Source organism: Phalangium opilio, unplaced genomic scaffold, assembly GCF_054372755.1.
Source record: "Phalangium opilio isolate 3A_F unplaced genomic scaffold, DU_Popi_V2 ptg000003l_1, whole genome shotgun sequence".
Taxonomy (NCBI): Eukaryota; Metazoa; Arthropoda; class Arachnida; order Opiliones; family Phalangiidae; genus Phalangium; species Phalangium opilio.
In genome coordinates, this window is record NW_028324145.1 from 5,913,780 (window position 1) to 5,929,946 (window position 16,167).

The 16,167-nt window shown below is 34.6% G+C and overlaps 4 protein-coding genes across 5 annotated transcripts; 3 read left to right on the plus strand and 1 right to left on the minus strand.

Moving 5' to 3' along the window:
- Positions 1-415: 415 nt before the first annotated feature.
- Positions 416-2,364, plus strand: LOC149717310 (BRISC and BRCA1-A complex member 2-like). The gene is made up of 10 exons (XM_089837762.1): positions 416-677; positions 753-832; positions 890-981; positions 1,043-1,240; positions 1,299-1,373; positions 1,437-1,528; positions 1,603-1,779; positions 1,848-1,930; positions 1,989-2,154; positions 2,221-2,364. Exons 1-10 carry the CDS (start codon positions 556-558, stop codon positions 2,270-2,272), a joined length of 1,137 nt encoding a protein of 378 aa, XP_089693888.1. The 5' UTR covers positions 416-555; the 3' UTR covers positions 2,273-2,364.
- A 133-nt stretch (positions 2,365-2,497) lies between these two features.
- LOC149717311 (uncharacterized) lies at positions 2,498-4,603 on the plus strand. The gene is made up of 10 exons (XM_089837774.1): positions 2,498-2,583; positions 2,685-2,765; positions 2,933-3,027; positions 3,101-3,220; positions 3,290-3,424; positions 3,489-3,605; positions 3,960-4,063; positions 4,126-4,156; positions 4,243-4,322; positions 4,406-4,603. The coding sequence occupies exons 3-10, from the start codon at positions 2,991-2,993 to the stop codon at positions 4,487-4,489; spliced, it is 708 nt and encodes a 235-aa protein (XP_089693900.1). The 5' UTR covers positions 2,498-2,583; positions 2,685-2,765; positions 2,933-2,990; the 3' UTR covers positions 4,490-4,603.
- Positions 4,604-5,325: 722 nt separating this feature from the next.
- On the plus strand, positions 5,326-8,850 carry LOC149717312 (lysosome-associated membrane glycoprotein 5). The gene is made up of 7 exons (XM_089834537.1): positions 5,326-5,717; positions 6,108-6,202; positions 6,506-6,703; positions 6,766-6,885; positions 6,945-7,026; positions 7,097-7,288; positions 7,354-8,850. Exons 1-7 carry the CDS (start codon positions 5,681-5,683, stop codon positions 7,527-7,529), a joined length of 900 nt encoding a protein of 299 aa, XP_089690663.1. The 5' UTR covers positions 5,326-5,680; the 3' UTR covers positions 7,530-8,850.
- Positions 8,851-9,835: 985 nt separating this feature from the next.
- Positions 9,836-15,578, minus strand: mbt (serine/threonine-protein kinase PAK mbt). Of its 2 annotated transcripts, none has more exons than XM_089837792.1 (9): positions 15,424-15,578; positions 15,051-15,269; positions 14,097-14,981; positions 13,776-13,883; positions 13,440-13,628; positions 13,239-13,372; positions 12,669-12,795; positions 12,342-12,602; positions 9,836-12,269 (listed from the first exon to the last, which is right to left on the minus strand). In XM_089837792.1, the coding sequence occupies exons 2-9, from the start codon at positions 15,258-15,260 to the stop codon at positions 12,108-12,110; spliced, it is 2,076 nt and encodes a 691-aa protein (XP_089693918.1). In that variant the 5' UTR covers positions 15,261-15,269; positions 15,424-15,578; the 3' UTR covers positions 9,836-12,107. The 2 variants fall into 2 exon arrangements, with proteins under 2 accessions (XP_089693918.1, XP_089693914.1); XM_089837788.1 differs by having other exon boundaries at positions 12,669-12,798.
- Positions 15,579-16,167: the final 589 nt, after the last annotated feature.

A 16,167-nucleotide genomic window follows, 5' to 3' on the forward strand; every position in this document is an offset into this window, starting at 1 on the left:
TAAGACATGCATTCTTGAAATCAGTCAAATTTCCCGCCTTTTCTTTTAGTTCCCTTAGTTGCACAGGGATGGCGCCACAAGCGCGTAATATAGTTAATTGAGAGCAGGGCCGGAAATAAGCACAGGACACTGGACATTGTCCAATAAAATTTTAAAATGTCCTATAATTTTTTTCAAAACTAAGGGGGTCACTGGACAGTTTGACCAATAAATTTTCCGAACTTTTGATAGCTTGACTATGGAAAAGCGACACTATTTTTGCTCACTCCTGTGGACAATGTCCTATAAATTTTCCAGTCAAACAGGGGGTCACTGGACACATGTCCTATAAGAAATTTTTCTTATTTCCGGCCCTGATTGAGAGCAAAGTATACACTTTTAAGAAAAGTCGACCAAAAGTACTTGCTTATGTCCGTTCCTGTTTGAATGTTACTTGAGCAGAGTAGCAGACAGCATTAAAATCACGAAGCGGCGAATTTCAAATCGTCGGTGAAGTTGTGTTTGGGTTTTATTAAACCATTAATTTAATTATCAGTTAATTTTCCGTGCAAAACTATGGAGAAGCTTGACGGTTTTGCTCCTCATCTTAAACCATTGCTTCGGGAGGTTGTTCAGCCCAATAAATTGAAAATTGGAATTACAGCTGGTAATATAATCATGAAGGATCTAGCTTCTGGGTATTTTTTTTAATTAAATTTATCGGTTTTTAACTCATTAACTTAATAATTAACAAAAAAATATGCATAAACTAGCTCTGTAGATGATGGAGAACACCCTGTATGCTTAGACAGATTCAAAATCCTAATTCCCTATGGTGGAATCAACCTTTATTGTATGTTAATTAAAATTAATTTATTACCATATCAGATCTTACTAATTAAGATTGCAGGGGAAGTAGTTTTTCTAGAAAATGATAAAGAACAAGCCCCTGACTTTGATTTTAATGATGATATGTTTAACCCAGATATTGAAAGACTTAAGGTACCATTCTAATTAACTTTTAATCAACATAATTAAACTTAAATCTGACATATAACCCAAGAGTTTTTCCTCGTGGAACTCTAAAAACAAATATTCCTTCGTTCAAATCTTAAACGAGCTTATCACAGAGTATAGAGACTATCAACTAGAAAAAGTATCAAAAAATATAGCTTTGCAAGAGATTTGTACAAGCATATTTGAACTTGCTGAAAAACCCGACTTTAGTATGTCATCTTTCGAGGTTTATATTGAAACTAAGGTTAATATTATAATTAAATCTTTTAATTTGTTAGTTACTTAATTAAGTTTAATTTTAGGGAAGAAATAATACAGTTAATGTGTTAATAAAATTGCCCTTGGATTTCTCTAGTATCCCCTTGATTTATAAAAAGGTATAAAATTAGTATTTAAATTGATGTCTTTCAGTTAATTAATAGTTAAATACGTTATTTAAGGGCTGTTTCGATGATGAAGCCATATTATTCATACGTATCACAGAAACAACTAAGCTCCCTAGTCAACTGATATTAACTAAAGATCTTCAGAAGTTATTAATCATTTACTTAATTCATAATTAATTAACTTATTTTATGAAAAATTTAACTAATTTTGTGTTTAAAGGTTTCTGTCTATTCTGGGACCAAAAAATGTTCAAATACCTCAAATTCAAGGAGATCACAGTTTAAGTGATTACGTTTTTGTAGTAACAGAATACCTCAATGAAAAAATAGAGCTTTTGGTTACTAACTTTCATAAAAGGAGGAATTTTTTCTTTGAAATTTTTAGACATATTAAGGGGTAAACAAAAGAAAAATAGGTCAAATAATTAAGAAAAAACCTAATGTTTATCATCTATTTACAAGCAGAGATATTCTGGATTTTGACATTGAATATTTTACTAGCATTACGTTACTTTTAGAGTTGAAGGGATTGGCTTTTCAACTGTCAAGTATAATAGATATTTTTAACAAAAAATTTATTGATTTTTTATTGAACTCGTGTTATAGTTTCAGTGCCTCAAAATTTCCCAGCGGTAGCACCAATTTGTAGCCTATCTTCCGTTTATCAAATGTCCAGAAATAAGGGCACATTTCCTTTAAGTTTAACCGTAAAATTTGATAACAATAATTTCAATCCTAACTGGTCCAGTGCTGAAATGTTTAAAGCAACAATGTAATTAATAATTATTAATGATAGAATTATTAAGTTTATTAATTTAAAACCAATTTTATTTAAAAGGTCACTTATCAAGGAAAACATTGAAGCCTTCCGAAATCTGCATAAAAAATAATTCTAATTTTGTTTACTTGTTATTTTTTATTTATTTTTTTTTAAGTGTAAATAAATCTTTTGATTTTTTGCATAAAATTTTTCGTACTCGCCTGTGTTTTCGTTTTAAATTTCCCCGCCAACTAGTTCATCTCATTAAAAATTTCCATAAACACCAGCTATTATACAATACTCTTTTAAGCTTAACTTCAGTGTAGATTCCTATTGAACAATTATCTTCGCGGAAGTTTGGCAACTTTTGTTTTCGGAATTTATTTCGTCAGTTTTCGTCAACTTTCGACGTGTCACACTTAATTTCGACTTCTTCGAACGGTATTATACTCTTAAATTATATTAATTATCCCCAATTTAATCTTATTTTTCAGTAAAAACTGCCCATTATTATAATTTAAACGAGAAATAATGAATTTTAGTTTATTTAGTGGTAGGCCTTGGTCGGGTTTAGTAATAAATTTCCCGTTATCAGTGATCAAAATCAAATCAAGGCCTACCAGGTAATTGTTTATTAATTTATTATCCTTTTAAAATAACCATAGACTTAATTAATTAGTTTATTCCCTAACTAACCTCCCTAACTCTATAATAATGAATACTAAACTTGATCTTGATCAACATTCATTTAATTGATTTTGGTAACGGTGGTCCTTATATTCTTAAACAGTTTCTACGCAATTCTTGACCTTTCTCAAGGCAAATATTCTAAAATACCAATAAGAAAAATGTCTCAGAAACTCTTAGAGATACCACCAGAGAAAGGTGTGTTTGTTTTTGGTTTTATTTAATTATAATCAAAAGTTATAAATGGTTCCGTTACAAATGGTTTTTTTAGAGCAATATTTACGAATGTCATTGATAGAAAAAAGGAAAATATATCGTTGCGGTTTAAATTTCAGGGAACTAACTAGCATTCCAAATTGGAAAAACTATGCCCAACAAAAGAACTTGCCCTGTAATTAAACTCGTAATCATTAAAAGCACTTAAAACTTAAATCTCAATTAAGGAAAAACTGTTTTCTAGCCTCTTTAAACAAAAGGTATGAGGTAAATGACAATCTCAATAAGAAAATTTCGCCTTTGGTTAGTGACATAACAACCTTAGAAGTGGACACAATTGTTAATGCCGCTAATAGAACTTTACTAGGAGGAGGAGGGGGTTAGTTTCTCAAGCTAAAACTGCCAAAACTGTTTAAAATTAATTTAAAAACTAATGATTAAAGTTGATGGGGCTATACATCGAGCTGCTGGGAATAACTTAAAAGCCGAATGTTCAACATTAAATGGTTGTCAAACGGGACAAGCTAAAATTACCGGTGGATATTTGTTGCCAGCAAAATGTTAGATTTATTTTCTTTTTAACTTTAAAGGGACTGTAAAGAAGGCATCGGCGGGTGGGTAAAAATTATTTGAAATACGTCAGAGGCACGTGACCAAGGAGAGGCGTGGTTCAAAGAAGCTTAGTTCGTTTTATTTTGAAAACCACCACTTCATGGAATTGGCGCTGCAATCTCGCGAAAAACAAGGACTAGATGTCCAGTTCCACTCCATGAGGAGTCTTTGTATCTTGGCATCACGTGATGTCTGTGACGTATTTCAAATAATTTTTACCCACCCGTCGATGCCTTCTTTGCAGTCCCTTTAATCTGGTAGTTAGTTTATTGATGATATCTTTCTTAATGATAAAAAAATAGACGTCATACACACTGTCGGACCAGTTGGTGAAAATGAACCAATGTTAAGAAGTTGTTACGAAAATTGCTTGAGAATACTTAAAGAAGAGAATTTAAAAACTATTGTAAGGTCTTTTACTCTTTTATAAGCATATCCTCAATATTTTCTTATAATTCTTAATTAAAGGCATTTCCTTGTATATCAACTGGAATTTATGGTATTATTTTAATCAAAGTGTTTATTTTAATTAATCAAATTATATTTTTTACTAATTAGTAATTAATTATTTTTAAACTTCATTAGGATACCCTAATGAAGCAGCTGCTCATGTTGCTCTAAAAACAGTCAGAAAATGGTTAGAAACTGATAACAATGCTGATAGTGTAAGTTTCAAAATGAAAAATTAGTATAGAAAAATTGTCTTAAGGTCTAATTAATTAATTAATTTAATTAATTAAATTTCTAGGTTGATCGAATCATATTTTGCTTATTCTTGCCAGTTGATGTTCAACTATATGAAAACCTTTTATTGGAATATTTTCCGTTGTAAAAAAATGTATTAAAAAAGTCTCTTGAAGCATAATTAAACTGTACTATAATAAATATTCTGGATATTTAAGCATTCCCACAAATTTGTGAAGCAATAAAACTATTTGAAACAAAACATTATTGAATTATTTCTAGATAATATATTCATAACCCTTTGAAAGAGATTAAAAATGAGGTCTATTTATTATTTACATCTAAATTTTACGAAGAAACAAATATATTTTAGTTTTTAATAGCTTTCAAATATCTATTTATATCCCATTGTATTTATCAATCAATAATAACCCTTTACACGAACATACCAACCATTTTACAATTACGCGTATCTAGGGAAATATAGAGGTGACACAGGGAATACTTCAATTGCGTCGTATCAATACTTATAGAGCTATATCAGTTGAAGGGGGGGGGGAAACGTAACAGTTGGGCCTGCCAATAAACGGAACCGGTTTTAGCTCTCCCTCCGTGCCGCTCCTGAAGAACTCTATGCCAAATTTCGTGGACAATAAGGCGCCTGGCTGGGGACTGGCGAAACCCCGCCTCAAATACACTCCTTTCCCCCCGAATCGAAATAGCTCTATAGATGACCTATTGTTATAAGTTATATCTCTTTCTTGATGCCAACATTGTTGAAGGGTCATTTGACTGAGAGCTAGTCGCGTGAAAACGAACCTTAACCCACGTGGAAAGCACATGGCAAGAACATAATAAAAATGCAAATATTTTTATCAAACGTGTGAGATTGCGTGAACACATCTGTCAGACTTCTCGACACTAAAAAGGCCTTAATTATTTTGATTAGATCTTCCTTACACCACTAAGTTTCATCCTTACACAAGGGTCGATAAAGTTTCCCAGTGTCACCTCTATAATTTCTTGATTCCGCCAAGGGTGTCGCCATCGTAGTTTTATTGATGAGCGGAATGTAGAAGCTCAAGAGCAAAACCGATCCTTCGTTCCTTCCTCATCCCATCTCTTCTCTTGTTCCAGTTTTCCGCAAACGCGACAATCTCTTCTGAAAAGGAGACAAAATTTCGGGCCTTTTTTTGGAAGGGGGTTGAATTTGGTATTTTAGGCGTATAATAGAAAATATTATCCTAAAATGTTACCGAATGTAATAAGTAATTAAATTAATTATCTACATCGGCGTTTATCGCCAGCATTACGCGATAGAACTTCATTTATTGTAAACATGGCTATCGTCGTGAAAGCGCTCGTTAGTTTAGCTGGTAAGAAATACACTTATTTTCTAATAGAAATAATTATTTTGGCTTGATTCGGAATTTTAGTTTGGTTTTAAAGTTTAAATTCTAATTAGTATAGTAAAAATTTAAATATAAAAATAGTGACCTAGTATGTAGGGCAAGCCACCCACCAGGCTGAAAAGAGCCTATGCTTTTTCTATGAGCGCCTGTAGAAATGTTGTTTTTGCCGAGTAGATATGTACTTAGGCAAAGCCACTATATAGGCTGAAACCTCACCGTGTATTTTCTATTGGCGCCTGCAAAACTACATTTCTGCTGCACTTACGTGTTCAGGGAGAAGCTCTCTTCCAGGCTGAAAGAGAAAAATAATAGTTTTTTCTTTCAAATAAATTTGCATTTTATATCGTTTCAAAGCACTCTCGGCTCTTTCAATGGCACAAGGTAACCTTACTGAGGAGCAAGTTGGATCTCCCACGGATTTAGCAACAACTTTGTCCTCAAATACGGAGGTAAATTTGTCTATTGAAAGTTATCAAAAATACGACATTAAAATGCTTGAAATATTTCCGCTTTTCTTGAAAAATCATGAAAATTATGGAATAAAATATTGAAATTCAGGCGAAGTAAATTATTAATCTAATTAGAGCCAAAAATAATCAAAATTAACTGAAAATAGGGATTAAACACAAAGAAATTCATCCTAAACTATTTTTTCCAGAACTTCTTTATTGGGATGTCTACAGAAAATGACTAGATATAGTTCATATCTGGTTAAAGTGCATGGTACTTTACAATTATGGCTTTTTTTTAAGGGAATCAATTCGCTCAGCATGAAAGCTGATGAAGCGATCGCTCCATCACCGGAAGTACCAACGGACACTATGGCGGTCATCAAAGAACCAGCCCCACCGTTCTCTAGAGCAGTTTGGGACGCTAGTAATAAAGTGTGCCTATTGGGAACATTCGACGCTACATTCACTATCACCTACGCTGGGAAAAACGGAGATCAAGTAGGTAGAAAATAACCCTTTAATTCCAAAGTATCGTTAAGTAACCCTTTAAATGTATCCAGAACGTCATGGTACGTTTACCCGCGGACGCTGTAACCAAAGGAAGATGCTCTTTCCAACATCAAGACCCACTTTTGGATTTATCGTGGCCCAACTTTGTATTTAGGATCACATTTTCGAAAGTACGTTAAAAATCCACACATTTAGGTGCGCGAGTTAAGTCTAGTTAATTTTTAAACAGAAATCTGATGAGAGTTGGCTGGTCACTTCGATGGAACTAGTGTACAATACGCAAGACGCCATGTTTACCGGAGTTACGAGTGGTATAAATTGAACTATTATCATGATTAAGTAATTAGTAATTGCGCTAATTTTTAATTACCAACCCTGAAGCGGGAGATATTAAAACAGCTAGAACGGCTGAAAATGTTACTTGGTTCGAAACTCCGGCTAATCGATCATTTTATTGCCCATCGCCTCCTTTAATCGACATGTACAACTCAAAAAAGGAAAAGGTCGTGTCTGCTAAACTTCAAGACGTACGATTGCAACCTTTCGGAATAATTAGAGGAAAATTTTCACCCGGTAAAATTAAATGCATCAAGAGTTTAAGACCGAAAGATTCTGATCTTAATCATTACTCCATCCAGTTCAAAGATGCAGTTCTATCCGGATAGGAGGAATTCCAGATCCGTATGACCAAGACGAAACGGTACCCATAGCGGTTGGAAGCCTTTTAGCCGTCATGGCTATCTTTACGGTGGTCGGATACGCCTTGTATAAATCCATAATGACCAAACGGGTAGATTATAACACCATGGAGTAAACAATTTAATAATTATGGAATTGGGAATTGAAAATGGAAGATTTAAAATAAAAACCAACCCCTTAAAGGAACATTACACTATACAAAATTGGTAATAATTAAAAACGTGCGATTTTGAACATTCAGAAACCATTTAATAACTAAAGTTTGTGGCGATTCAAAATCCATTTACAGAAAATACACCCTAGTGCTTTGCTCCTTTAGATAAAAATATCAACAAAAATGTTTTCCTTAAATTTAATTTTAGACTAGAGAAAAGAATTAGGCTTAACGGTGGAAAGTATTTATTTCTGTTTACTGAATCAGAGCCAATAGAAGGGAAGCCACGCAAACGAGTCACCTTAACCTCCGCGTTTCTTATTCCCTGCCTTTCCCTCTATTGGCTTTTAAGAACGGTACGTGATTGTCGTCCTTCCCTGATAAGCCTAATTATAATTTGGCACCAAAATATTTTTCGGTTTACCCTAATTCAAGTGTACTTATAAATTCTATGCTGTAAGTTATATAATTAAGAAGAAAAGTTTAGTTTAGGGCCTACGAATTTGAATTGAACGCGTTTTACGTGTTAAAAAAGAACCTGGAAAATAATTATAGCGAGTACCCTTTCCCTATAAATCCTTTTATAAACATCGGAAAAGCTCCTCGCCCCTCATAAAACTAATCCGCGTATTTTAGGTGATTTAAGATAATCGACATTAAAAAAAATCAGAATCGTAATAGCCCCCTACAATTTAATTTCTTTTAAAATTTAGTTAAGTAAAATTGATAAATCCACAGTGTTATGAAATATATCCTACTACCCGTGATTTATTATAGATTTCGTATATAATAGAAACAATAAATAAATACCTTTAAAATATGTCACAAAAAATTAAAAACCTAAACTGGGCTTCCACGTTTCTAAGAAATATTTTATTGATTGTCGTTGTGATCAAAATAATACTTAAAAATAATAGCATTAAAGTGTTGTTTAAAACAAACCTCATCGAATTGAAGCAAAAATACTTTTCTGAAATGTGATATCATGCATTCGGGATTTGCAATAATAACTTAAATTGAAATCACAGATATTTCCGATGAATTATATTATTTGTATGTCAAAATATATCATATATAACTAGAAGTTAAAATATAATATTATCAAGAAAACCATGTCTTCCCTTTACCAAAATTTTAGACGAAAATGTTTAGCAAAACTTTCACTTTCTTAAAAAAAGAAGAAAAAAGAACTCAAAACAAAACACGCAAATGTTATCGTATGAATTTACATGTTGTGTTGTAAAAATCGTAATAAAGACGAGAAGCTGAAAACAGGCCAAAAGTTTTTGTGGTCAGTAGCCTTATCTTTGAACATTTTCTCAAACTTTTTGGAAAGTCGGAAATTTCAGTACCAAATAAGTTACAGAAGTTTGAACTATTGCCGATCGATCGCACCCATTTTTAAACGTGAACTTTTCCAGGAAAATGGGTTTTTAGAAAAGGTCGATTACAGTCACAACTTGGAACAGTCGTTCCTAAAATGGAACACCCCCTTCTTAAATTGGAACACCCAAGTATCCTACGTCCGGGTGCCTGGTATTGTTGAGCGGAGGAAATATTTCGTTGGGGTGTTCAGAGTTACTGTATAGCGTTGCGAAAGGCGCGAAGATGCTGAACTAGCTTCGAGATCAGTCTAAAGTTAGATTGAAATATCGGAAACTTTCCTCGCGTACGGAATAACGTTTCCGTACGTTTTTAACTGTAATATTTAAAATACTGGTTGATACCAAGGTATATATCCTGAAAACTTGCTTCCGGAGTCGAAAATGCCGCCATCTTATAAAATGGCGGCTCTAACAGTCAAAAAGGTTGCGACAGGCAAATGACGCAACATTGATCCTTCGTTTTATGTGCTTTTCTGTAAATAAATTACTAAGTTTAACCTTCTCCTTTTATCCCCCAAAACTTCACGTAACATCATAAGTTTATAAGGTATGTTCCGTAGGATATGTTCCATAAGTGTGCCACTCGTTAATGAGAGCTTGTCATGAAGTGACGTAGGTGAAACGTCATAGATTCTCGTAAAGCGACGCCTAGTGAGGCGCTGTCAAAGGCTTAGTACAGACTAAAGAGGAGGATGGACTGCAAAACGAGTGTAGTCAATTCTCACGTCGTTCTTGAACTAGCTCTCATTAAGCCTCTAACATTACGAAGTATGGGTAGTGACATACTTATGGAACATATCTTATAAACTTCACGTAACATCCCATAGTTATTAATTAATAATAAATAAGTAATTAAGATCCAAAAAGAACGCTAGGCAGTAATTTGTGTAATAATGTATTTTTATTCTTGGAATGTTTAAAATAACAGCACACAAACGAAAATCAGGCACTTACATTAATAAATGACTGAAAGAGTCACTGAATGAGTCATAAAAATCCTTTTTTTTTTTTTGCAAAGAAACGTAATCTTTTAGCAATTACCAGTCGATTATACAAACATTCCTTCTATTACAATATCTATATTTTTACTATTATAGTCATTAGTTAATAGACAACTTTTAAAAACAGTCTCGGAAATTCAGATCTATATAAAATTTGTCGTTTTTTTTTATACACTAGAAAAAATTTACAAACTGGGCAGGTTACGACACGAGTCTAATCGACACTTGATAAAATCATCCTTCTTTTAGTTCACTCATCTAAATTTCCTTCGTTAATTTCTAAATTTCCTGCAGTAGTTTTAATTAGAACTAATTAAGCCCGAGACAATACACAGTTATTAAAGTAAATTACAAATCGCTGGTTAGATATATAAAACACCTTCCAGTAACTGGACTAAATATTTCCACAATCAATTTAATTTATCGATATCATTTCTGAATTCTGACATCTAAAAAAAATGTTACGCAATGGCAATCGTTCACGTGTCCTTTTTGACATTACAGCCTCAAAATATACTTTGCAAATTAAAACAGTACGCTAGCAACCAACCTTCGTTCCGAGTCCATTGGCACAAACATTCGCCATCGTTCGTTTTACCGATTTAATAATAATAATATAATTTAAAAATATTAGCTTAAAACAAACTGAAAAATTCATTCTTTGTTCAGTTTGGCTTTTGTTTCTTTTATCTATCGGGGTTTTTAAACTTTATTTATTTAATGGAATGTTACGCTAACCCTAAAACAATATCAGGTAATACATATAGTCTACGGAGTTTATAAAATGTAAAAATAAGCGTCGTAAATTAAATATATAGTAAAATAATTTGAACCTATGACCTTAAAATTAAATTAAAATAAAATAGCAACCTTTCTTACTTAAAAAAAAATATTCTTTAAAGATTTAAAGAAGTTTAAACTTAACAGCTGGTTTTATATACAGAAAAAATTATAAAAACTGTGACCAAAAAACGTTGGTTTCACATCTAATTATTATTGCGTAAGTAAATCAAAAAATTCCATCTTCTTGATTAAAGCAACTTAATATATAAAAATACTTTTCCGTCTCTCTTTTTTTTAATAGATACAATTAGCTGCGATAATTAAAACTTCTTACGAGTATAATTAATTGGCCTTATTCCTGATCAACGCCACCGAGGCGTAGCGGCGACTTTTGGAACTATAATAATACGGTAGCCAATTACAGGTGGCACTGGAGCCGATGGACTCTGATGGAGATCTGTTATTTTCTCTATTTTGAATCATGTGAATAGCCAAGGCTTAACAAGCGATATGGTTTCAGAAGTATTAAAAGTTGATTTTACCTTTCTTATTCTGTCTAATATTATGAAATAAGACTTTCGGAGTAAGTTTTCATTCGATTTTGGTCTATTTGGAGATTGTTCGGTTAAAAATAAGTATTTAAAACATGTTTTTTGAAGTTGAAGCGGTAATAATCAAAACAGAGAAAATAACATCTCCATCAGAGTCCATCGACTCCAGCGCCAACTCTGATTGGCTACCGTATTATTATAGTTCCAAAAGTCGCCGCTACGCCTCGGTGGCGTTGATCAGGAATAAGGCCAATTAATAACTAACCAAAAACGGTCTCAAACTCATAATAATATATATATATTTACAAGCTAAATCTAAATGCTTGAAATATTATTTGTTATATATTCTAGGGTAAAATCATAACAAGTCCTTGTGTGTAAAAGTAGCGAAATCACAAAGTAAATTAATTAAAATATTTCAGAAAATAGGATACATCTACATGATAGAATCAATCAATCGGAAGAAAACTCACTTACACGTCTAATATACAGTTTTAATACTAAAAAGAGTTGAGAAATTAAGTTAAAAGTGCATTTAACATTGTCATATGAGTCGCTGCTGACAAGGTTTTAAAATTACCCCCCCCCCCCTTTCCGTTTTCTCCCACAATACTATTACTTACCGTCTTAAATTTACATTTGCCTCTTGGTTACGTTACGTATGACTTGCGGAATAGTAATTAATTACATTTAAGTAAACAATAATATCAAATTATTTTTTAATGAAAGGTTAGAAGATTCCTGAACGTTTCGGATCGGAGTGTCTGCAACTATTAAAAAAAACCCCACCGTTTCACTCCCCCCCCACCCACCCTTCCTTTAACACGGACTGTGTCGGAAACTTCTCATTAATGGTACCAGCAAACTGGGCGGACCAGCTTGCCTTAAAAACGGATGCTGTAAAAGTTCAAACGCGTTGGCTCTTTGAGACGGATCTCTTACCAACATTTTTTCTAAAAATCCTTGAAGTCTTGGTGAAACCTGAGAATAATGAACAAAAGTGAAGAAGTATGACCCTCGGGGACACGCAATAAACGTCCTTAAATTACAAACCTTGTGAGTATTCTTCAGTTTCGGGGGAGGCATATCTCTAATTCTTCGCATAGCTTGTAAAGGTGGTTCGTTAAAAAAGGGCGGTTCTCCATCCACCATTTCGATAACCATGATACCCAGCGACCAAATATCAACTTCGGGACCATAAGGAAGCCTAGATATAACTTCTGGAGCCATCCAATAAGGAGTTCCAACGAGAGATTTCCTTTTTGGCAAATCTTGGGAAACTTGGGCGCAAAACCCAAAATCAGATAATTTAACCTAGAAACGTGTTACAGTAACATGAAGTATAATTTCTACGCCGCGCGACGGAGAACCTGGTCTTACTCGTCCATCACTGGCTAAAAGTATGGAATCACTTTTAATGTCACGATGAATGACACCTTGGGAATGTAAGAAAGCTAAAGCCTTTAAACACTGTTTGCAAACAGTCGCTATTTGTTCCTCATCCATTCTGCTTCAAATAATTTCAATACGCAATTTAAAAAATTACACTTTCTTTTTAACACTACGTTGTAGCAGGGACATAAGATGTTTTAAGAGGGATGGGCACCTCGAGCTTTTTTAAGTACATTCCGACGGGACTACAAAGTCTAAAACGCGGCGCGCGCGCTGTCTCGTTTTTACCATTTCAAGGACAAATTGAAGTCTTATTCCGAGTATTCCTCCCCCATTTTTTTGCGTCCCACCGGCCCTAAGCGATTCCACAGTTAGCGCGCGTATACTTCTCTCAGACTTCGCTTCCTCCCCCACAATCCTTGATAGAATGGTACTAAAAACTAGAAATCCGGTAGGCCCTACCGCGCACGACACGCCAATAACGATCCACAATTTCCCTTTCCCTTCGAACCCCTCTTAAAACATCTTACATCCCTGATTGTAGTATTTGTAACATACCTAGCGTGAGTTACAATGTCAGTTAAAGCTCCTCCCTCTAAAAACTCCATGACGACCCATAGTTCATCACCCACCAAGAAACTATCATACATTTCGACAATATTTGGGTGATGATAGTCCCTCATTATAACCACCTTAGCGGAAAACAAAAACATCCGTTTTATGCCCGACACACTTGACAAAATAAGAACTAGGTAATACTTCGTTAAAAAGCAACTCTCGTCGTTGTTGTTTGCACAGATCCATTTTTTTAACAGCAACCTGTTTGCCAGTCGAGTTTTCCGTGGCTATGCAAACAATCCCGGTAGAACCCTCTCCAATTTTGATAAAATTTTCTAGATTCTCTCTAGGGTCTCCCGGACTTACCACCATTTGAAGAGCAGCCCGAAACTATAAAGTTTAGAATGGGTGTAACGACAAAATTATAGCCATATTGGCAGATTTTTTTACGTTAAAAGTATTAAAAATATAATTGTAGCTAAAAGCAAAGTACGGAGTGCCAATCTATTATTTTAAACATTTTTTTTTTTCTTCTACCTGTTCGTGGGATAATCTTTGCTGCTCAGCTTGCGGATTTTGACCAGTGCCATGCATTTTAGTGTTGTCAACCCGCTTTTCAACAGTTGCACTAGGCATTTTGGTCTCCTAAAACCATAAAGGTGGTTTTCTTAAGATTAACGTGCAAAAGCCAATGCCTTCTATTCGTAACTCTACTACAATTCTAGCGCTTATATTTGACAAAAAACTAGCAAATTCCATGCGCAGTATTAGAAGTTACGTATTAAAGACTTTTCAAGGTTGTAATAAATTCTCGGGTTGTCGAGTAATAAAACAATTATATTATCAAGGTACTAGTACCTTATGGTTATCTTTTCGGTTGCTATCTCTTCCTAAGCTATTATCTTTACTAGGTAAGGAAGGTTGGGAAGAATATAAAGCTCCATTATTTCCATGAGAGGGGTTACTCTTGGGATTGGGATGATGTTGGCCATTATTTTGGTTAGGGCCATGTTGGGGAGGCGCGGGGTGTGTAGCTCCATTCCCAGCTACCATTTCACCGTAAGATCTATTGGACGGAATAGATTGCGAAGTTATAGATCCGTTAGTAACATTGTGAGCGCTGTTGATCCCTTGTTGTTGGTTGTGATGATGATGGTTATCATGGTGTAAGGACGGATGGGACTGATGATGAGGTTGGGTTGGTGGAACGTTGTTTTTTGAAGATGGGAAAGGCGGCTGTTGAGTTGAACCCCTTTGGTGATGCGGTTGCTCCCAGCTGTTGGGATCTTGATGATTATAAATAGGGTTGTTATCCCAAGGGCCTTGATGACCTTTGGCAGAGCGAGGAGGCCCTTCTCGACTATCATGTCCATAGACAGGCATTCTTCCTCCATCTACTTGATCTCTGGGATGACCGTCATTGTAATAATTACCGTAATGAGGAAGGTGACCCCCAGGAACTGGCTGAGAGCTTGGAGGAATGTATTGTTGTTGTTGTTGGTTATGGGGATGAGAGTGATGGTAAGCGTTATAGTGGGGGTGTTGTTGAGAGAGTTGTTGCTGCGAGCCAGAATACATTTGAGAACCTCCATATTGCATAACACTCTCTTCAGGCACTGGTGGGGGAACTCGGCTGACGTAATCTCTGCGAGACATTGGTGGACTTTCTTTACGAAGGGAATTGGACCTGGTTACTGATATGGGTCCATTTCTATTGCCATACATACTCCCTCTAACAATAGTCTAGTTTGTAAAATGAAAAACTCTGTGAGTTGGCTTTTAAAAGCACAAAAATATATAAAAACAACATACATGAAGTTTCATGTCTGAAATTTCAGTCGGCGTGATACTAGAGGGGTCAACTATTGGCTTTGGCCGATCTTGTTGTATTTGAATTAAGCTTGCCCATTGAGGTGGAAGCCCTATGTATTTTCCCTCCTTTGGGTCAAATCCCGTGTGTACCCGATGTTCAAAATTTGTCGGGGAGGAAATTACGGGTTTCTTCTTCTTCTTCCCAAACATTTTTATATTCTGGATTATATATATAAACAATAATTAGAAATTTAGTTTACAGGTCAAGTGCACGCCCTATGGCAAAGGCTTAACAATTATAGTTATGATATACATTTAAAACAAAACCCATTAAAATTTCCATGTTAATTTTTAAATTATAAGCACTACTTACTTCGATATCAATTTTGGAAGATTTAAAAGGAATTTAATTCCTTGTTTTTGGTAATTTAGAGAGCAAAAGTTATCTAATTCAATTTTAGGACGACGCCATTTTAATACATTCCACGCATTCCTTTCGAGGGTCGAGGTTCACACCAGTTCAGTTCATATCCTAGAATTGGTGTCTAGGATTGGATGTTCATAATCGCTGACCATGGAGCAATATTATAGTAGACTTATATGCAATTGGTGAACTTTCAAAGGAACTTTGATTCTCTTTCTAGTTAAACTACTCCATGGTCAACGACAATGTGAAAACTACATAAAGTTAAGGAAAAGGTTCGCAAACATGATTATACCTTAAAAGAACGGCCATTTTCAAGATATAAAAGGAAAAAATTAAAATTAATTGTATTACAAAATAATCCGCATTAAAAACGAGGACTGCTGCGCGGCTCCGCACCGGCGCCATTCCTTTAGTGGCGTCTGCTAAACCGAACCTCTTACCCCTACGGGATTGGTTGAATTCTCACAGACTGAGGCTACGTTCAGTAACTGGAAATCGGAAAAAGCCGTTACCGCTACCGATGTGTATTTTTCCGAACGCTACGTCAGAGTGACGTCAGACGTCACTGAACGATTTTTTTTCTCTCTCTGTTGCGTTTAATGATGGTTTCCATGATGGCGTCTGCTAGAGATCTTGGATTGAATCGAAAACTGTTATTTTTGTTATTAAATGAAGTATCTATGATGATGA